At 39.0% G+C, this 22,247-nt stretch overlaps 1 protein-coding gene across 2 annotated transcripts in view; it reads right to left on the bottom strand.

The window, feature by feature from the left end:
- Positions 1 to 22,247, bottom strand: part of Sptlc3 (serine palmitoyltransferase, long chain base subunit 3) — a 143,149-nt gene that overhangs the window by 75,868 nt on the left and 45,034 nt on the right. For both annotated transcript variants that reach the window (NM_001356507.1, NM_175467.4), the window contains 2 exons: positions 14,647 to 14,801; positions 13,886 to 14,034 (listed from right to left, as the gene is read on the bottom strand). In NM_001356507.1, coding sequence (NP_001343436.1) covers positions 13,886 to 14,034; positions 14,647 to 14,801 — 304 coding nt within the window. The remainder of the gene's footprint in view (positions 1 to 13,885; positions 14,035 to 14,646; positions 14,802 to 22,247) is intronic.

The raw sequence follows: 22,247 nt of genomic DNA, 5'->3' as shown, positions 1-22,247 counted from the left end.
GTCATATATAGAAGACACTATCTTGCAACAGATTACTTTTTTTTTTACTTTTTTATATAAACAGAATATTTTGCTATACATTTAGACAGTAAAATATCAAGTAAATCAACACGCTCAGTGGTTCTCATAGTAACTCTTGTGTGTGTGTGTGTGTGTGTGTGTGTGTGTGTGTGTGTGTGTGTGTAAGGCCTCTAGAATACATTTCTTAAGCAATATATTCTGATTTGGGGGTGATGGATATATCTCAGTTGTTAAAATACTTATGCCGCATACTGAATTCAGTCCTTAGTACTGACAAAATTAGAAACGAGGCTGTAGCATACAGGGCTTACTGCTTGGTGAGAGCACTGTTGTCTTTCCCAGAAGTGTGCTAAGACTTGTCCAGCTCTATGAAATCTATCAAGCCGGGAGAAAATTTTCTTGACATTCAATGTTGATTTCTCAATATCCTCAATCCCAAAGTAAGCGGTGTCTTCAGCAATATGCGCTTACCATTTAGTTTTGATGGGCAACTAAAATCAGTAACAATATTCTGTGTTGTTAGGAGTGCCTTTGAGGCCTTCCTGACTAATAACTCAAAGGGAGAGCAACCCCCACCTCCACGCCTGGAATAGAGATTTTTCACTTAATAATTCATGTTTCATGGGAGCAGCACACTCTATCCATGCAGGGTAGATCTATTCAAATTCCTTTTACAACATACTGTATTTGAAAAGTTAGCTCATCATCTCATGGGTTTCTGTTAAGCTTCTTTAGAGTTTTGGTTAGCTCATCCCCTAGTCCTTTTTCTTTCCTATCTCAAAACTCCTATACTCACTTAACCATTTAACTCTAGAGTATTTCCCCCTGTTATTCTGTGTCACCTGTGTTCTACAGTGATGATGTAAATTTCTGTACAGCTTTTTTTTCCACTCCTGTTAAGTCTTCCCCACTCCCTCGTTTTTCTCACTTTCACTCCTTTCCATGTTTGAATCTTTTTGCCTCTGGGATTCTTTTTATTTTCAGTGAAAATATCAAGCAAATCAACATGCTCACTGGTTCACATAGTAACACTATTGTATGTGAGCATGGGTGTGTGTGTGTATGTGTGGTGTGTGTGTGTGTGTGGTGTGTGTGTGTGGGTGTGTGTATGGGTGTGTGTATGGGTGTGTGTGTGTGTGTATGTGTGGTGTGTATGTGAGTGTGTGGGGTGTGTGTTTTAAATCTGGGTTTCCTATGAAAGATAACATGAGATGCTTATCTTTTTGAGACCAGGTTACTGTACTGAGTATAATTTCTTTTTCACTTCCATCCATTTATCTGATCATTTTATGATTTTTCTTTTCTTTACATTCAAGTAAAATTCTGCTATCTATACATTCTATATTTAATCAGTTAATAAACATAAATCGATTGCACTATTGTAAATAGAGCACCAGTGGACTTGGATCTACAAGTATTCCGTAGTAAGATACAATACCCTTTGGTATATTCCCAGGAGTGGCAAGCTAGACTTTGAGTTCTAGCTTGCCAAGACCCCTCCAGAGTGCTATCCAAAATAGTTGCACTAGTTTACACTCTAGCAACAATGTATAAATGTTCCACCTTAACCACATCCATACCAGTATTGGTTATCATTTGTATTCCTGATGATGGTCATTCTGAGTCAAGGAGACATAAACCTCGACAGGAGAGGGGTGAGTTTAAGGTATTAGAAGGATTTAAAGGAAGGTAGTGGTGGATGAAACTTTATTTATAAATAGCTGAATTATAATTTCATCTACTCTTCCTGTTCCTTTTGTCAAATTAGTAAAATAGAAACATAAGTTTTACTTTGCAAAAGTACAGACCAGAGAGCTCCTCGATTCCTTAGTGAGCCTCAAATGAGTGGACTTTTGGTTTTACCAACGAGAACTTTAGTATTAGGCAATGACACCCAAGAGAATTACTCTTAGTTTTGAGTTCTCAGCATATGGAATCTAGCAATCTTTGAATGGTAAGTCATTAGAAATATGCCTAGGCTATGTGTTTTATCTTCTTGAGTCAGGAGGTAGAAGAAGTTTATCTGCAGATTATCAACTTCTGTGAATCTCAACTCATGTCACACCAGTTGTGCCTTTTGGGGCATATACTACACTGAAGTAAAACTATTGGTACGTCACGCTGATGTATTATACTTGCTTGGCTCTGTTGAACCTACAGGGCCAATTTCTACACTTTTGGAGATAACTGTGCTTGTTGAAATTTGGCTTGTGTGTAATTCCTAATGCTGTTAGGGGAAGGGCAATTACATTGTCAGAACTCTATTAGGGCTCAGGAAATTGCCAAGAGGCTTTCAGAAACAAAGACATATTTTCATGTTTCTACTCCCAAACAATATCTCTGAGAGTACCATATTCTTTATGAGGACCCTTAGAGAAAAATAAGGCTTGAGAATAAGGCAATGACATTTCATTAATCAGAATTTACAATAATTTGTTCTGAGAGGAACTCGTGCCATTTTTAAAAAAGGGGTTTGCTATAGAAGTAAAATAATTGGAATGGAGAATCTCTGTAACTTATACAGTGAAACAAATTGTTTATAAACATCTTTGTAAGCATCGATTTGCATAAAATTGTTTTCATTTAAAAATCTCTTGTAGTAGTCTGCCTTGTTCATGCTAGAAAAGTACTCCAACACTGAACTATATCTCTAGTGTACCTCTCCTGGAGTCACTTAAAAAAAAAAGATCTTTACTTGATAGCAATTTCTTTTTTTTATATCTAAAAATATTTTATTGAAATATCTAGGAAACATTTCCTCAAACATATAAGCAATTATTTAAGCAAAGTATTATTAATTTAACATGGGATTGGTTCAAAATATATACTAATGAAATTTTTTGGCATTATTTTCTTTTTTATATATTTTTAATAAGGTATTTTCCTCATTTACATTTCTAATGCTATCCCCAAAGTCCCCCATACCCTTCCCCCCACTCCCCTACCCACCCACTCCCACTTTTTGGCCCTGGCATTCCCCTGTACTGGGGCATATAAAGTTTGCATGTCCAATGGGCCTCTCTTTCCAGTGATGGCCGACTAGGCCATCTTTTGATACATATGCAGCTGGAGTCAAGAGCTCCAGGGTACTGGTTAATTCATAATGTTGTTCCATCTATAGGGTTGCATATCCCTTTAGCACCTTGAGTACTTTTTCTAGCTCCTCCATTGGCAGCTCTGTGATCCATCCAATAGCTGACTGTGAGCATCAACTTATGTGATTGCTAGGCCCTGGCCTAGTCTCACAAGAGACAGCTATATCAGGGTTCTTTCAGCAAAATCTTGCTAGTATATGCAATGGTGTCAGCGTTTGGAGGCTGATTATGGGATGGATCCCTGGATATGGCAGTCTCTAGATGGTCCATCCTTTTGTCTCAGCTTCAGACTTGTCTCTGTAACTCCTTCCATGGGTGTTTTGTTCCGAATTCTAAGAAGGGGCAAAGTGTCCACACTTTGGTCTTCGTTCTTCTTGAGTTTCATGTGTTTTGCAAATTGTAACTTCTATCTTGGGTATTCTAAGTTTCTGGGCTAATATCCACTTATCAGTGAGTACATATCATTTGAGTTCTTTTGTGATTGAGTTACCTCACTCAGGATAATGCCCTCCAGGTCCATCCATTTGCCTAGGAATTTCATAAATTCATTTTTTTAAATAGCTGAGTAGTACTCCATTGTGTAAATGTACCTTATTTTTTGTATCCATTCCTCTGTAGAGGGGCATCTGGGTTCTTTCCAGCTTCTGGCTATTATAAGTAAGGCTGCTATGAACATAGTGGAACATGTGTCTTTTTTACTAGTTGGAACATCTTCTGGATATATGCCCAGGAGAGGTATTGCGGGATCCTCCGGTAATACCATGTCCAATTTTCTGAGGAACCGCCAGACTGATTTCTAGAGTGGTTGTACAAGCTTGTAATCCCACCAACAATGGAGGAGTGTTCCTCTTTCTCCACATCCTCGCCAGCATCTGCTGTCACCTGAATTCTTGATCTTAGCCATTCTGACTGGTGTGAGATGGAATATCAGGGTTGTTTTGATTTGCATTTCCCTGATGATTAAGGATGCTGAACATTTTTTCAGGTGTTTCTCAGCCATTCGGTATTCCTCAGGTGAGAATTCTTTGTTTAGCTCTGAGCCCCATTTTTTAATGAGGTTATTTGATTTTCTGGAGTCCACCTTTTTGAGTTCTTTATATATATTGGATATTAGTCCTCTATCTGATGTAGGATAGGTAAAGATCCTTTCCCAATCTGTTGCTGGCCTTTTTGTCTTATTGATGGTGTCTTTTGCCTTACAGAAGCTTTGCAGTTTCATGAGGTCCATTTGTCAATTCTCAATCTTACAGCACAAGCCATTGATGTTCTATTCAGGAATTTTTCCCCTGTGCCAATATCTTTGAAGCTTTCCCCCACTTTCTCCTCTATAAGTTTCAGTTTCTCTGGTTTTATGTGGAGCTCCTTGATCCATTTAGATTTGACCTTAGTCCAAGGAGATAGGAATGGATCAATTCACATTCTTCTACATGATAACCACCAGTTGTGCCAGCACCCTCTGTTGAAAATGCTGTCTTTTTTTCACTGAATGTTTTTAACTCCCTTGTCGAAGATCAAGTGACCATAGGTGTGTGGGTTCATAAATGGGTCTTCAATTCTATTCCATTGGTCTACTTGTCTGTCACTATACCAGTACCATGCAGTTTTTTATCACACTTGCTCTGTAGTAAAGCTTTGTGTCAGGCATGGTGATTCCACCAGAGATTCTTTTATTGTTTGGAATAGTTTTTGCTATCCTAGGTTTTTTGTTATTCCAGATCAATTTGCAGATTGCTCTTTCTAATTCATTGAAGAATTGAGTTGGAATTTTGATGGGGATTGCATTGAATCTGTAGATTGCTTTTGGCAAGATAGCTATTTTTACAATGTTGATCCTGCCAATCCATGAGCATGGGAGATCTTTCCATCTTCTGAGACCTTCTTTAATTTCTTTCTTCAGAGACTTGAAGTTCTTATCATACGGATCTTTCACTTCCTTAGTTAGAGTCACGCCAAGGTATTTTATATTATTTGTGACTATTGAGAAGGGTGTTGTTTCCCTAATTTCTTTCTCAGCCTGTTTATTCTTTGTGTAGAGAAAGGCCATTGACTTGTTTGAGTTAATTTTATATCCAGCTACTTCACCAAAGCTGTTTATCAGGTTTAGGAGTTCTCTGGTGGAATTTTTAGGGTCACTTATATATACTATCATATCATCTGCAAAAAGTGATATTTTGACTTTTTCTTTTCCAATTTGTATCCCCTTTATCTCCTTTTGTTGTCGAATTGCTCTGGCTAGGACTTCAAGTACAATGTTGAATAGGTAGGGAGAAAGTGGGCAGCCTTGTCTAGTCCCTGATTTTAGTGGGATTGCTTCCAGCTTCTCACCATTTACTTTGATGTTGGCTACTGGTTTGCTGTAGATTGCTTTTATCATGTTTAGGTATGGGCCTTGAATTTCTGATATTTCCAAGACTTTTATCATGAATGGGTGTTGGATTTTGTCAAATGCTTTCTCTGAATCTAACGAGATGATCATGTGGTTTTTGTCTTTGAGTTTGTTTATATAATGGATTACGTTGATGGATTTCCGTATATTAAACCATCCCTGCATCCCAGGAATAAAACCTACTTGGTCAGGATGGATGATTGTTTTAATGTGTTCTTGGATTTGGTTAGCGAGAATTTTATTGAGTATTTTTGCATCAATATTCATAAGGGAAATTGGTCTGAATTTCTCTATCTTTAATGGATCTTTGTGTGGTTTAGGCATTAGAGTAATTGTGGCTTCATAGAATGAGTTGGGTAGAATACCTTCTACTTCTATTTTGTGGAATAATTTGTGGAGATCTGGAATTAGATCTCCTTTGAAGGTCTGATAGAACTCTGCACTGAACCCATCTGGTCCTGGGCCTTTTTTGGTTGGGAGACTATTAATGACTGCTTGTATTTCTTTAGGGGATATAGGACTGTTTAGATCATTAACTTGATCCTGATTTAACTTTGGTATCTGGTATCTGTCTAGAAATTTGTCCATGTCGTCCAGGTTTTCCAGTTTTTTCCTCAAAGAACCAGCTCCTTGTTTGGTTGATTCTTTGAATAGGTCTTGTTTCCACTTGGTTGATTTCGCCCCTGAGTTTGATTATTTCCTGCTTTCTACTCCTCTTGGGTGAATTTGCTTTCTTTTTTTCTAGAGATTTTAGGTGTGTTGTCCAGCTGCTAGTGTGTGCTTTCTCTAGTTTCTTTTTGGAGGCACTCAGAGCTATGAGCTTCCCTCTTAGAAATGCTTTTATTGTGTCCCATAAGTTTGGGTATGTTTTAGCTTCATTTTCATTAAACTCTAAAACTTCTTTCATTTCTTTCTTTATTCCTTCCTTGACCAAGGTATCATTGAGAAGAGTGTTGTTCAGTTTCCACGTGAATGTTGGCTTTCCATTATTTATGTTGTTATTGAAGATCAGCCTTAGTCCATGGTGATCAGATAGGATGCATGGGACAATTTCAATATTTTTGTATCTGTTCAGGCCTGTTTTTTGACCAATTATATGGTCAGTTTTGGAGAAGGTACCATGAGGTGCTGAGCATAAGCTATATCCTTTTGTTTTAGGATAAAATGTTTAGTAAATAACTGTTAAATCCATTTGTTTCATAACTTTTGTTAGTTTCACTGTGTCCCTGTTTAGTTTCTGTTTCCACGATCTGTCCATTGATGAAAGTGGTGTGTTGAAGTTTCCCACTATTATTCTGTGACATGCAATATGTGCTTTGAGCTTTACTAAAGTTTCTTTAATGAATGTGGCTGCCCTTGCATTTGTAGCATAGATATTCAGATTTGAGAGTTCCTCTTGGAGGATTTTACCTTTGATGAGAATGAAGTGTACCTCCTTGTCTTTTTTGATAACTTTGTGTTGGAAATCGATTTTATTCAATATTAGAATGGCTACTCCAGCTTGATTCTTCAGACCATTTGCTTGGAAATTTGTTTTCCAGCCTTTCATTCTGAGTTAGTGTCTGTCTTTTTCCCTGAGATGGGTTTCCTGTAAGCAGCAGAATGTTGGGTCCTGTTTGTGTAGCCAGTCTGTTAGTCTATGTCTTTTATTGGGGAATTGAGTCCATTGATATTAAGAGATATTAAGGAAAAGTAATTGTTGCTTCTTATTATTTTTGTTGTTATAGTTGACATTGTGTTCTTGTGGCTGTCTTCATTTTGCTTTGTTGAGGGATTACTTTCTTGCTTTTTCTAGGGCGTTGTTTCCCTCCTTGTATTGGTTTTTTTTCTGTTATTATCCTTTGAAGTGCTGGATTCATGTAAAGATAAGGTGTGAATTTGGTTTTGCCGTGGAATACTTTGGTTTCTCTATCTATGGTAATTGAGAGTTTTGCTGGGTATAGTAGCCTGGGTAGACATTTGTGTTCTCTTAGAGTCTGTATAACATTTGTCCAGGCTCTTCTGGCTTTCATAGTCTCTGGTGAAAAGTCTCGTGTAATTCTGATAGGCCTGCCTTTATATGTTACTTGACCTTTTTTCCTTACTGCTTTTAATATTCTCTCTTTATTTAGTGCATTTGTTGTTCTGATTATTATGTGTCGGGAGGAATTTCTTTTTTGGTCCAGTCTATTTGGAGTTCTGTAGTCTTCTTTTATGTTCATGGGCATCTCTTTCTTTAGGTTTGGGAAATTTTTGGTCCAGTCTATTTGGAGTTCTGTAGTCTTCTTTTATGTTCATGGGCATCTCTTTCTTTAGGTTTGGGAAATTTTCTTCTATAATTTTGTTGAAGATATTTGCTGGCCCTTTAAGTTGAAAAATCTTCATTCTTATCTACTCCTATTATCTGTAGGTTTGGTTTTCTCATTGTGTCCTGGATTTCCTGGATTGAGTTAGGATCTTTTTGCATTTTGAATTTTTTTGATTGTTGTGCCAATGTTCTCTATGGAATCTTCTGCACCTGAGATTCTCTCTTCCATCTCTTGTGTTCTGTTGCTGATGCTTGCATCTATGGTTCCAGATTTCTTTCCTAGGGTTTCTATCTCCAGCGTTGCCCCACTTTGGGTTTTCTTTATTTTGTCTTCTTCCCTTTTTAGGTCTTGGATGGTTTTATTTAATTCCATCACCTGTTTGGTCATGTTTTCCTGCAATTCTTTAAGGGATTTTTGTGTTTCCTCTTTAAGGTCTTCCACCTGTTTAGCAGTGTTCTTCTGTATTTCTTTAAGTGAGTTATTAAAGTACTTCTTGATGTCCTCTACCATCATCATGAGATATGCTTTTAAATCAGGGACTATCTTTTTGGGTTGTTGGGGTGCCCAGGACTGGGTGGGGTGGGAGTGCTGCGTTCTGATGATGGTGAGTGGTCTTGGTTTCTGTTAGTAAGATTCTTACATTTGCCTTTCCCCATCTGATAATCTCTGGAGTTAGTTGTTGTAGTTGTCTCTGGTTAGAGCTTGTTCCTCAGGTGATTATGTTAGCCTCTATCAGCAGACCTGGGAGACTAGATCTCTCCTGAGATTCAGTGGTCAGAGTACTCTCTGTAGGCAAGCTCTCTTCTTGCAGGGAAGGTGCCCAGATATCTGGTGTTCAAACCTGCCATCATGGCAGAAGTTGTGATCCACTCACAGAGGTCTTAAGATCCCATGGAGGGTCCTGTGGGTACCTTGTGGGTGTCTGCAGACTCCGCACCCAAGGCACCCTGGTGCTGGCGTGGACTGGAAGGGACTTGTGCCCCTGATCAGGCCGGGTTTTCTGCTTTTCTAATTAATACAGTCTCAGGTCCCGCGTGATTGGATTGGAGCAGAAGCTGTGTTCCCCTCACCAGAGGTCTTAAGATCCTGTGGAGGGTCCTGTCGGTACCTTGTGGGTGTCTGCAGACTCCGTGCCCGAGGCACCCCATGCTGTTGTGGACCAGAAGGGCAATAGCAATTTCTTAGGAACTACTCATTACAAAAGAAACTTGAACATCTGAAGTTAATATTTATTTAAAGTATGTTTGATTTCTACTGATTTGCTGCTACAAGCTGACCTTTTCTTCAGTAGCTTGAATTAGTGAAACTGTATCCTTCCTATTTAGCTTCAAAACACTTGGCAAAAAACAAAGAGATGACTTGGCAATTGAAGTGAATGACAGTATAGGATGAGTCATGAATCCATGCTGTAGGATTTACATACTAGTGATAAAGGGCAGTGTTCTTAAACTGAACAGAAAGAGATTTCAGCAAAGTTGTACATTATTAATAATGTGAGCATTGCAACTGAAACTTTAGAAATATGTCTTTTGTACCTTTTTTTTTTTTTTTGGGTCCTAAGTCAATGTGATGTGTTCATTTTGGTGATTTGAAAAATGAAAGCATCCATGGGTACACCCCAAAGCTATAATTGTGGTTGGAGGAATGTTCCCAAATGGGCATGTGTTTAAAGTAAGCAGGATTTCCTATTCCTTTTCCTTTTCTTTTCCCTTTTCCTTTTCCCTTTCCCCCCTTCCCCCCCTCTCTCTCTCTCTCTTTCTCTCCCTCTCTCTCTCTCTTCCTCCTCCTCCTCCTCCTCCTCCTCCTCCTCCTCCTCCTCCTCCTCCTCCTCCTTTTGAGGCAAAATTTCTCTGAATGGTCCTGGCTGTCCTAGAATTCACTTTTAGTCCAGGCTGGTTCCCCTCCCTCCATCCAAGGGCTGACAAATCACCAAGTTGAGATGAGCTCTTATTGACGCAAGCATTGCTTTGTGGAATTCCATGCATTTTCTTAGATTTGAACTTGTGATTTGATTAAGAGCATTGGGTGATACTACAGCATCACATAGGGCATTGGGGTTATGTACAAATGATGCACTTCTACTGTAATCCAGTCATCACCTTTGTGTGTACAGGGGAAGAAAGATGAGAAAATATACATTTTGGTAGAATTAATGTGAGGAATGAAGAGAAATGCTTCTCCGTGGTTTCTCCAAAATTAACTTTTCCTGGGTTTGAAGACATGGGAACAGCATGTGTCAGGATATGTTCAAAGATTGAAACTAACTCACTTCACTGATTTTTGGGGTGTTTCTTAGCTACTTGCCATTTTCTACTTATAGATATTATCTGCCAGGCATATGTGTTCATGCTGAACAAAGTAAAAGATCACTGTACTTTGAGAAAGTCATTCATGCTATCTAGTTTCTGGTAGCTCTCACAGTATGGGGAACTCTTTTTAGGAGGCAGATCTGTTGTTAACCAATTTTCACCATTTAACGTTTTTCTTAAGATTATGAAGCATGTTTTCTAATCCAGTTACTTGAAATTATTTCAGATGAATGGCTTCCAGAATAATGATATTACTTTTTATGTTGCAGGATGCTTTCAAATAAACCATCTTAGTTATTTATTCCATCACTGATGGTCTAGGTTCATGTTTCATCCTGGTTTTTTTTTTTTATGACTAGTGTAGGTAGCTTATCTTTGGGTCTTTCGTTATTTACATGAAGCCTGTTAACATCCATGTCTTGGAACTTGACTCAGAAAAATGAATGTAAAAATTTCAGGGTATGAATAGATAGTAAAAGAATACCAAAAAACTCACCCCTGTTTAATTTCTCTGGGTTTTCTGACATGTACAACTAGGAATATGTCTTTATGTGGTTTTCTCTGGTGGTAAATCATTGTCTCTGTCCATCTGCCTTCTTAATTCGGCTTCTGTCTATGATGAACGATGAGTTGAAATGTTATTTATTTTTGAGACTGTCTTCTGATTTGATTATTCACAGTACTAGTACTGGTATCACTAGCTCTAGAAGTAACATCCCAAGAAGTCACTAACTCTGTGCTTTTTATAGCTGGGGTTATTTCTCCAGTGTTTGCTTAAACATCAGATGAAACATTGTGGATGTCTCCTGTCTAAGTGGAGTAGAACTGCCACTTCCCAATGACATAGTGCTGCCTCATTTACATCCCTAACTCAAAGGCCAAATGGAAATTAGAAAGATAATCTTATTAAGAAATATGAGCAATTATGATTGGCTCTGGAGTTTTAGCTAAATATTTCCTCTATTTGTGGATAAAATCTTATATTAAAGATATTTGAAAAAGCCACATAAAAGCTTATTATTTTATAAGAATCTTACACACACACATTATATTTATATAACAGAATAGAAAGTTGAGGTGGGGTATGGGGTAGGGAATAAGGAGTAGGGGATGGGGGTAGGGGGCATGGAATAGGAGTAGATCTGGGAAGAGCTAAGGAGAGAAGTTGAGATGAATGTGATCAAAATACATTTTATAAAATTCTCAAAGAATTAATAAAATGCCTAGGAGTGATATAACTGGGTCCTCACGTAGTACTATGTCCAATTTTCTGAGGAACCACCAGACTGATTTCCAGAGTAGTTGTACCAGCTTGCAATTCTATCAGCAATGGAGAAGTGTTTCACTTTCTCCATCTCCACATCCTTGCCAGCATCTGCTGTCACCTGAGCTTTTGATTTTAGCTATTTTGACTGGTGTGAGGTGGAATCTCAGGGTTGTTTTGATTTGCATTTCCCTGTTTACTAAGGATGTTGAACAAGATGCTCCAACATGTTATAAGGACACATACAGTAAGGACACATGCTCCACTATGTTCATAGCTGCCTTGTTTATAATAGCCAGGAGCTGGAAAGAACCTAGATGTTCTTCAACAGAGGAATGGATACAGAAAATGTGGTACATTTACACAATGGAGTACTAGCCAGCTATTAAAAATGATGAATTCATGAAATTCTTAGGCAAATGGATAGAACTAGAAAATAGCATTCTCAGTGAGGTAACCCAGTTGCAAAAGAACACACATGGTATGCACTCACTGATAAATGGATATTAGTTCAAAAGCTCCAAATAACCAAGATACAATTCACAGACCACATGAAGCTCTATAATAAGGAAGGCCAAAGTGTGGGTACTTCACTCCTTCTTAGAAGGAGAACAAAATACTTACAGGAACAAATATGGAGATAAAGTGTTGAGCAGAGACTGAAGGAAAGGCCATCCAGAGACTGTCCCACCTGGGGACTCATCCCATATACAGTTACCAAATACCTGATATAGCTGTCTCCTGAGAGTCTCTGCCAGAGCCTGACAAATACAGAGGTGGGTGCTCGCAGCCATCCATTGGACTGAGCATGAGGTTCTCAATGGGGTCCCCAATGAAGGAGTTAGGGAAAAGCCTGAAGGAGCTGAAGGGGTTTGCAACCCCATAGGAAGAACACCAATATTAACCTACCAGACCCCCAGAGCTCCCAGGGACTAAGCCATCAGCAAAGGAGTACACATGGCTCCAAGTGCATATGTAGCAGAGGATGGCCTTGTTATGAATCAATGGGAGGAGAGGTCCTTGGTCCTATGAAGGCTTGATAGGTGCCTCAGTGTAGGGGAATCAAGGGCGGGGAGGTGGGAGTGAGTGAGTGGGTAGAGGAATACCCTCATAGAAGCTGGAGGAGGGAGGATGGGATAGGGTGTTTCCAGGAGGGAGGGAAACTGTGAAAGGGGATATCATTTAAAATGTAAATAAAGAAAATATCCAACAAAAGAATTAATAAAATTGTTAATTAGGTAATAAAAATTCAAATCTATTCTTAGAAGGCATTTGCTATATTTAATTTGATTATTTGTTGCACATATCTGAATAATTATACATAAAATGTCTATTGGCATAGTGTAATAATCCTTAAAGTATAGCCACCTCTAGATAACTATATTGTTTTTAAAGCCTATCTGACAAATGGTTATCTGAGAGGAGCTTATCATTTGTTATTCATTAATTGTAAGTCCCATTGATCGAATTTGTCTATGATCTTAGGCAGGCCTGAACCAAGTGGGTGAACCCTTTCATTTGCTACCTGTTATAGACAGTATAGAAGCTGATCTGAACCAAAATGTATGGTAGGCTATTAATCCTGCAGAATCTATCACCTAGATGCCATGATCCTGAGTTTTCTTCTCCAGACTAAGGAAATAGTACTACACAAGTTTCCTAGAGCACAGGAACTCTTAAGGAATAAATAAGATGCAACATAAAAAACCAACATGAAAAAAAAACTTATAAAGCATTTGGCAAGTGCAAGTGACATTATGTTTTTGTCTGAAGTATAATTTCTTTCCCATAAATTTTACTCCTTTTCTGAGAAATCATTGTTTTATCTCTTGAAAGAGAAGAAAATAGTTTGCTCCATTTTGCATGCTCAGTAATTTATCTATCCATCATTCATTCATTCATTCATGGATGCATTCATTCATTTACCACAGCATTCCACAAGAGCAATTTCTCTGCTCAGGATATTTACATTTGTGTGGCAAACTCATGCAGGATTATTACTTTAATTAGTAATAAATGTCATTAGAAAATAATGGGGGAAGGAAAAGAAAATGGATGTCCTGAAGGAGGCATTAGACTTGGCATTTGGTTCTGAAACATGTTCAAAAGGATTAAGCACACACTGTAAAAAGTGCCCAGAGTAGGGGAATGCTAGAGCAGTGAGGCGGGAATGGGTGGGTGGGGGAGCATCCTCATAGAAGCAGGGAGGAGGGGGAGTGGAATAGGGGATTTTTGGAGGGGAAACCAGGAAAGGTGATAACATTTGAGATGTAAATAAATAAAATAATAATAAAAAATTTTAAAGTGTGTGGCCAAAACAGGATGGCTGACATTTTTCTTCTTTTTCTTTTTTATCCTTTTCTTTTTTCCTCTTCTCTGCCCCCCTCTTCCTCCTCTTTTTCTTCTTCAATTTTATCACGTTTATTTGAGGCACACAGCCTTGACACTGTCAGAATTTGATATATAGTACCATGAATCTGAGACTCAAAAAGCCAACATTCCAAATTAATCAATGTACTTACCCATTTCATTTCTGGTGCTGGCCACACCTACACCATACTTTTCTAAAGTATCCTTAACTCTCACCATCGAATCATCATATTTCCCTGCAAGCCCAAGGTAGTTGTAGGAGGCCATGTTGATGATATTTTCTATAACTTTTCCAGTATGCCTGTAGGGAGATGAGGAAGTGAACACACAGGCCTATCTCACCTAATATTCTACTGCCTCAGAGACTTTGATCCCAGCCTCACACTGTCTTTTCCATTTTAACCTGTACTATACAGGGTATAATGTGTTCTTTTTTATTAGGGGAATATAATCTGATAGTGAGACATAGCATTAGTGAGAGTTCCAGGCCCCAGAAATTACTAGGCAGTGGTTTTCCCCAAATGATTGATTTTATGACATTTAAGTTCTGGTTGAAAGTGCTACAAAACCTTCTAAAGAAAAAAAAAAAGCCACAGTAATCACCGAGTCTATCATTGAGAATGCAGGAAGGTACAATTTGACAAGGAAGATGACAAAGGCTTTTCAAGGTTGGCTCTGTGTGTTGTATACCAGCCAAGACAGGTCTAACCTTAATTATAATGTTATAATGTAAAGGAAACACTTGGTAAACTTAAGTACCTTTCTTCCACCATAGCATGAGAAATTGCAAAGGGCTGAGTAGTAGAAGATCAACCTCATTCACCCCTTGGGTTTTTCAGAACTGTAACCTTGTATCCATGCTAGAGTTTCCTTGAGTCTCTACCCATCCAGCCTGTGCAGCCAGCTGCTTCACCTGAATGTCCAGTTATAGTCATCAGTCACTTTCTCCATGACATTCATGTAAGGCTCTGGGGCACTGCAGACCGTGTGACTCCAGCTGTCTCTGATTCTCATGTAAAGGTTCCTCTTATAAAAGTTCTCAAAGTCCTGATACAGCGGCACAAAGTCCTGTTAGGACAGAAGTGGAGGTAGAAGCTTAGCTTTAGTCTTTTTTATTTTCCTCTGGAAAAAGACCTTATTTGCAATTAAAATTTGAGAGAAGAGGAAGGGCCTGGTTAATCAATGAAGAGGTTTTTTGTTTTTTTTGTTTTTTGTTTTTTTTTCATTTCAGGGAGGACAGATGGATGGGTGAACAAATGGACAAACGGAGTTCACAAAACTGTGAGGCCTCTATGCCAAAAGAACCAGCATCTAAGTATGAAAGAAAAATGTGGGCTTCGTAGCACATGTTTGTAATCATAGCTATTTAGTAGCCTAAGTTAGGGAGATTGCAAATTCAAAGCCAGCCTAGGCTGCAGAGTAAATTTAAGACTAGCCATAGCAAAAAAAAAAAAAAAAAAAAAAAAAAAAATCAAATGGCTGGTGAGGTGTCTCTGTGGTAGACTTGATATATAACGTCCTACATTCAATCCCAGTACTGTTAAATGAAAGGATAACAAAGATGCTGGCTCAATTCAAGAGAAAGTGGCAGAGACAAGGAAGCTTGTTTGTTTGTTTGCTTTACTATCCATAAGAAGGGGTTATTCCAGCTATAGGGATGGGATGTATTGATGCTCAAACAGCTAAGTTGGAAAAATAGTTGAGGTATTAGTACATATTGTCTAAATAGATTCATGCATTGTGTTTTAAGATGTATGGGTGGATGTGAACTATGATAGGAGTCCTCACTAATCATGAGAAACTTCATATTGATTTGAGGAAACTATTTGAAGACCATTGGCAAAACTACAGTTGGCAGTTAGCTAGCTGTGATGGGCTGAGGAGCAGGAACTAAGGTGACAAAGTTGTGGAGGGACCAAGTCTCTCTTATAACAGAGATACCAGCTTAGGTTCTTGTACAAAATGTTACCCATGAATGTGAAATCTGCAGATGAGCTGAGGTCCAAAGCAGAATGCCTTTTTTTTTCCACTTACATTTCAAATGCTATCCCCTTTCCTAGTTTCCTCTCCGAAAATCCCCTATACTCTCCCCCCACCCACCACCATGCTCCCCAACCTACCCACTCCCCTTTCCTGGATCTGGCATTCCCCTGTACTGGGGCATATAATCTTTGCAAGACCAAGGGCCTCTCCTCCCATTGATGGCCGACTAGGCCATCCTCTCAAAGCAGACTGTCTTAGTCAGGGCTTTCTAGAGTCACAGAACTTGTGGAATGTCTCTATATATTAAAAGAAATTATTGGAATGGCTTATAGTCTGTATTCCAACTAGCCCAACAATGGGCATTTATGAGTGGAAAGTTCAAAAAACTAGTAGTTGCTCTGTCACACAAGGCTGGTCTTCTGTATAAGCTGGGATTCTGGAAAAGTAGGTTCCAACAAAAGTGCTGGCAAGTAAGTGCAAGCTGGTGAAGAAGAAGGAAGCCTTCCTTTTTCTATTGTACTTGTGTAGGCCTCTAACAGAAGCCATGACCTAGAATAATGGTGTGTATCATCATGCCTGGATTTAAGCTGTTCTTTATTTGGAATGTGTTCTATCCTAGGCTGGTCTTGAATTCAGAAATCTGCTTGCTTCTGTCTCCTTGGATTAATGGCATGTATTACTTAATCTTTTCATGGCCACTATGCTTCAAGATATGGATCAAACGTCCACAACTTCCAACTTCAAGATCTAGATCACAGGTGTGCCCTCCATTTCTGGATTGTAGTTCATTATGCCACTTAGAATACTCATTTTTGCATCTGGTCATGTGGTCTTAGATGGTATTTATACCTTTCTCTACTATCCATTCTGTATTTCCTCTACCCTCTGCAAGCACCTCAGCGAGTCTTGACTCTTTTCCTAGAGGAGTGTGACCCATACATTCATTCCTAGTGGGTCTGTGCCCTTTGTCATCTTTCTTGGAACTCTTGTTAAGGACAACATTTAGTTGGGGTTGGCTTACAGGTTCAGAGATTCAGTCCATTATCATCATGGTAGGAAGCATAGCAGAGTTCAGGCAGGCATTGAGTTGGAGGAGCTGAGAGTTCTACATCTTGTTCTGAACCCAAAAAGGAAAAGACTGGCTTCCAGGCAGCTAGGAGAAGGGTCTCAAAGCCTACATCAAAAGTGACACACTTTCTCCAACAAGGCTATATTTCCTAATAGTGCCACTCCCTGGGCCAAACTACACACAGAACATCTGTGATTTTATCTTTTGGCTCATAATAGTTGATGGTAGGCAGAAAAAACAAAAGCCATAATTATGGCTTGAGTCAAGTGCTTTGGGCATTCAGAAAATTGGAGCAGGAGAGAGAATCATAATTTGTTAGAATAGTTGGGAAGACTATGGAAAAAGAACCTTGGAGGTAGCCTTTAGGCAGATGAGGTTATGATGAGCAAGAATAAGTCTGTGAGTAGGCTTATTTGCTAGAAATACAGAGTATTTGAGAAGAATGAGTGAGAACAAACCATCTGGTGTATCAGGTTGTCCTTTATTCAGAATCCACTTCATTTAAAGTCAAAGCCAGTGTCATGATTAATGTGGCCTCTAGTCATCTTTCTTATCCTGCCCTCTAACTTCTCCTATAGTGTGGATACACTATGCAACCTAGGCATAATGTGAAGAAGACTTATACAGCTGTCTTAGGTTAAACTCTATCCTACAGTCAATGGGGAAAGTGCTGAATAATTGGGAATGAGCTCTTTGTGCTATTTATTGATTTGCATACTTGAGTTGGCAACCACGTCCTTGAGTTGGTCAATGTGAAAGAAAAATAGTGAGAATATGTGACTTTTGATGGCCATGGCTATACCCCAGCAGCAACCCTCTCTGTTATTCCTCACTATGGTGCTCAGTGACAATGTCATGATTTCTCAGGAGGAAAATTATGATTTTATGTAGGAAAGAATGCTCATAAATACTCGTGGAAGGAGAATAGACCCAAATCAATGAGTTAGAAAAGAGTGGATTTCACCTAAAACCATAGTTATAAAATAATATAGATCCCTTTGCATTATGGAAATTCTTTTATTTTCTTTAAAGTTATATGATTAGTTAAAATAATAATTCCCAAGTGTCAAAGAAAAAGCCTCAATAGAAAAGGTGACAGAATGTCAGAAAATGTTGCTGTGTAAGGTAGAAATTGTGACTAGTCTAGACTTTGAGTTTTGTAGGATGAGTAAGTGCTAAAGAATGAATGGGCAGGATTATTGCCATATTTATAATAATTCACTCTGTATTTTAAGTTTGATAAAATAAAGGATTTTAAATGTTCTCACTACAAATGAAAAAGATATAAAGTGGATATAGTGGGAAAGACAGAGACAAACTATACTTATTCCCTGATGATATGATTCTATACATAAGAAACACTAAAGACTCTACTAGATAATTTCTACAACTGCTTAAATGCATTTAGAAAAGAAATAATATATACAATATATACAATTAATATAAAAAAACCATATACCTGTGAATAGAATCAGAAAATAGTCCCATTGATATTAACCTAGAAGAAATCTTGGAATAAATCTAAGTAAGGAGTTGAAAGACTAGAATAATAAAAACTTTAAGGCATTGAAGAATAGTTCAAGAAAATATAAGAAAAGGGAAAGATCTCCCATGCCCATGAATTAGGATTATTATTATTGTAAAAATGGGCATTCTACCAAAACCAATTTATACACTGAACACAATTTCCCATCAAGATTTCAATGCACTTCTTCATCTAAATAGAAAAATATCTTAAATTTCATGTGAAAATAAAAAAATTCCAGATAACCAAAACAATTCTGAACAATGAAAGAATTGCTGGAGGCATTAGTGTTCATGATTTTAGGTTATACTACAGAGTTATAGTTATAGCATGGCACTGACATAGAAACAGACACATTGAGCAGTGGTTATTGGGGAACTTCTTCTGATGAGCCATCTTGATGACTGGCTATTGGTTTTATAGGGGCAGTTCAGGCAAGAGTGAGCTATATAAATACCAAAGGGAAGACCATTCCAAGAGGAATGAAATGGAAATTAAAAATTCCTAAGTTAGATGGAATAATCAGGATGAGTTAGAGAAAGATCTAGGAGATCTTAGTGTTTGAAGTAGAGCAAACCAGGAGAGAGTGGTAGAGGAGATAAATTAGAGGCAAAAGAAGGGACCACATTTTGCAGGGCTTCCCCCAGATCTGATTTTAGTTAGTGACTTGGAAAAACATTAGAGAGTTCTGAACAAAGATAGGATGTGGCTTGACTTGGGTTTAGGTTTAGGAGTATTTAGGGTTTAGGTTTAAAAGAATCATATTGGCTGTCTGTTGAGAAGAGCTCATAGGGCTAGAGGGTGAGCATCAAGTTTATTGGGTAAGAGAAAATAGCAGTTTGGACAGACCTACAGCAGTGTGGACATTGAAGAACAGCTGATGATAAACATATTTTGAATACAGGGCAACCAATAATTATTAACAGATTTGCCTTGGGGTGTAAGAGAAAAGGCAACATCAAAGATGACTTGGAGGCTTTTGTACAGAGACCTGGACTGTCAGAGTCACAATTTACTGATCGGGGAAAAATTGTGGAAGGCAGATGCCTCAAGTGGAAGCTCAGATGTCCAACTGGGAGAGGAGAAGTAAGAGTGTAGGAACTCACCTCTTTCATTTTCTCAATAAAATAGGAAGCAATAGATTATTATTGAACATCAAGAGAGTCGAGAGGTACTGGGGGCTTGAAGAGGGAAATGAATGTAGACAAGAGTCAGTGTCTAAATATACTAATGTGGTTGATAGACACCACGCAACCACCTCAACTTAGTAATTGTCACTTTAAAGGGAAATCAGCCCCTCTCCCAGGCAAGAATGTTTATCAAGTAGAGTATGTATCATAGCTCATGGAGTTTAAACCATATAGAGGCAGGAAAAAGTGAACACGGGAATAGAAAGAGCTTAAATCTTGTGAATGAGGCCTTAAGAGAAGGGATGAAGTATAGTTGCTAGCAGTAGTAGTAGAGAAAGAAAGCTGATGACAAACCCTTTGGACAGACCAACTGTCTAGGGTGTGTGCTCAAATTTGACTCTGAATTCTTCTGCATCTGTCTTAGTCAGGGTCTCTATTCCTGCATAAACATCATGACCAAGAAGCAAGCTGGGGAGGAAAGGGTTTATTCGGCTTACACTTCCATGCTGCTGTTCATCACCAAAGGAAGTCAGGACTGGAACTCAAGCAGGTCAGAAAGCAGGAGCTGATGCAGAGGCCATGGAGGGATGTTCCTTACTAGCTTGCCTCCCCTGGCTTACTCAGCCTGCTTTCTTATAGAACCAAGACTACCAGCCCTGAAATTGTCCCACCCACAAGGGGCCTTTCCCCCTTGATCACTAATTGAGAAAATGCCTTACAATTGGATCTCATGGAGGCATTTCCTCAACTGAAGCTCCTTTCTCTGTGATAACTCCAGCTGTGTCAAGTTGACACAAAACTAGCCAGTACAATTGACCCCTTGTTAACTTGACACACAAAAACATCACTAGTAAGCCTCAACCCTTACAATCTTATTCATCCCCATTCTAAATAACTTTAAAAGTCCCACAGTCTTTACATATTCTTAAATTTTCAATCTCTTTAAAATATCCATCTCTTTTAAAATTCAAAGTCTTTTTTACAATTAAAAGTCTCTTAACTGTGGGCTCCACTAAAACAGTTTCTTCCTTCAAGAGGGAAAATATCAGGGCACAGTCACAATCAAAAGCAAAAGTCAATCTCCAACCGTCCAATGTCTGGGATCCAACTCACGATCTTCTGGGCTCCTCCAAGGGCTTGGGTCACTTCTCCAGCCAGGCCCTTTGTAGCACACACATCATCCTCTAGGCTCCAGATGCCTGTACTCCACTGCTGCTGCTGCTCTTGGTGGTCATCTCATGGTACTGGCATCTCCAAAACACTGCATGACCCCTTCAGTCCTGGGCCTTCAATTGCAACTGAGGCTGCACCTTCACCAATGGCCTTCCCTGGCCTCTCACAGTGCCGAGCCTCAGCTGCTTTGCGTGACCCCTTCATGCCTTCAAAACCAGTACCACCTGGGTGACCCTTACATATTACCAAGTCCCGCTGCAGCAGGAGTACAACCTTGGCCATCTCTAGAACACAGCCTCTTTGTGCTTTCAGAAAACACTTCCCAGAAGATGTCACCTCAATGATGCTGGTCTCTTCTTAATCACCGCTAATTTCTTAGCTCCAGCTAACCAGCATCAATAGTCCCAGTAATGCAAAGGTTTTGCTTTAGTAGTTCTGGTATCTTGTTAATCACAACTGATTCTTCAGTTCCAGCTAACCAGAACCACAGAATAATCAAACTCCAAAATAGCAATGGCCCTGAAAAGAGTCTTTAATTTTCCCTCTGAAACTTCACAAGCCAGGCCTCCATCTTCTGCACTGTTCTCAACATTATCTTCCAAGCTCCTACACAACATCTGACAGAGCTCTTAACAACGAATGGATCTTCTAGCCCAAAGTTCCAAAGTCCTTCCACAGTCCTCCCCAAAACATGGTCAGGTTGTCACAGGAATACCCCACTATGCTGGTACCAATTTGTCTTAGTCAGGGTTTCTATTCCTGCACAAACATCATGACCAAGAAGCAAGCTGGGGAGGAAAGGGTTTATTCGGCTTACACTTCCATGCTGCTGTTCATCACCAAAGGATGTCAGGCCTGGAACTCAAGCAGGTCAGAAAGCAGGAGCTGATGCAGAGGCCATGGAGGGATGTTCCTTACTAGCTTGCCTCCCCTGGCTTACTCAGCCTGCTTTCTTATAGAACCAAGACTACCAGCCCTGAAATTGTCCCACCCACAAGGGGCCTTTCCCCATCACTAATTGAGAAAATGCCTTACAGTTGGATCTCATGGAGGCATTTCCTCAACTGAAGCTCCTTTCTCTGTGATAACTCCAGCTGTGTCAAGTTGACACAAAACTAGCCAGTACAGCATCCATCAGTATTTTCTCATTGTTCTTATAATAAACATTCATGGATTATAAAAAAAGATTTTAGTCTGATCCTACTTGCCTTTCACATGGTCCTTGTCTCATACTCAAGCATTGGAGTTCCTTAAGTTTTTGACTATCCTCTTATCCCTGGACCATCTTGTATCACTGTCCCTTTCTTTAAAGAATACCTACCATTTGCCTTACCTCTTACTCTCTTCTTTGTTCATAATTTAATTTTGTTCATCCCAGAAGCCTTTTCTCAGCAACACGTTCAGGTCAGGCACTCTTAAAAGCTCTCCTAGTGCCTTCTACCTATTTATCTGGCTTCTTATCAGCATCTTTTTTTATGTTTAGCTATTTGAAAGTAGGGGTTATATCTGTCTTAATTGTCTCCTATTAGATATACCCAAAGAATAGTGAATTTCTCAACCTTCATTGGAGAAGTCTCTTTTTGCAGTACATCGTGGTCAACACAAAGAGAGGCTTTCAATTAGTCAAGGTGCAG

Source organism: Mus musculus, chromosome 2, assembly GCF_000001635.26.
Source record: "Mus musculus strain C57BL/6J chromosome 2, GRCm38.p6 C57BL/6J".
NCBI classification, from domain to species: Eukaryota; Metazoa; Chordata; class Mammalia; order Rodentia; family Muridae; genus Mus; species Mus musculus.
Note: the sequence above shows the minus strand (reverse complement) of the source record. Positions and strands in the feature narration are given on the sequence as shown.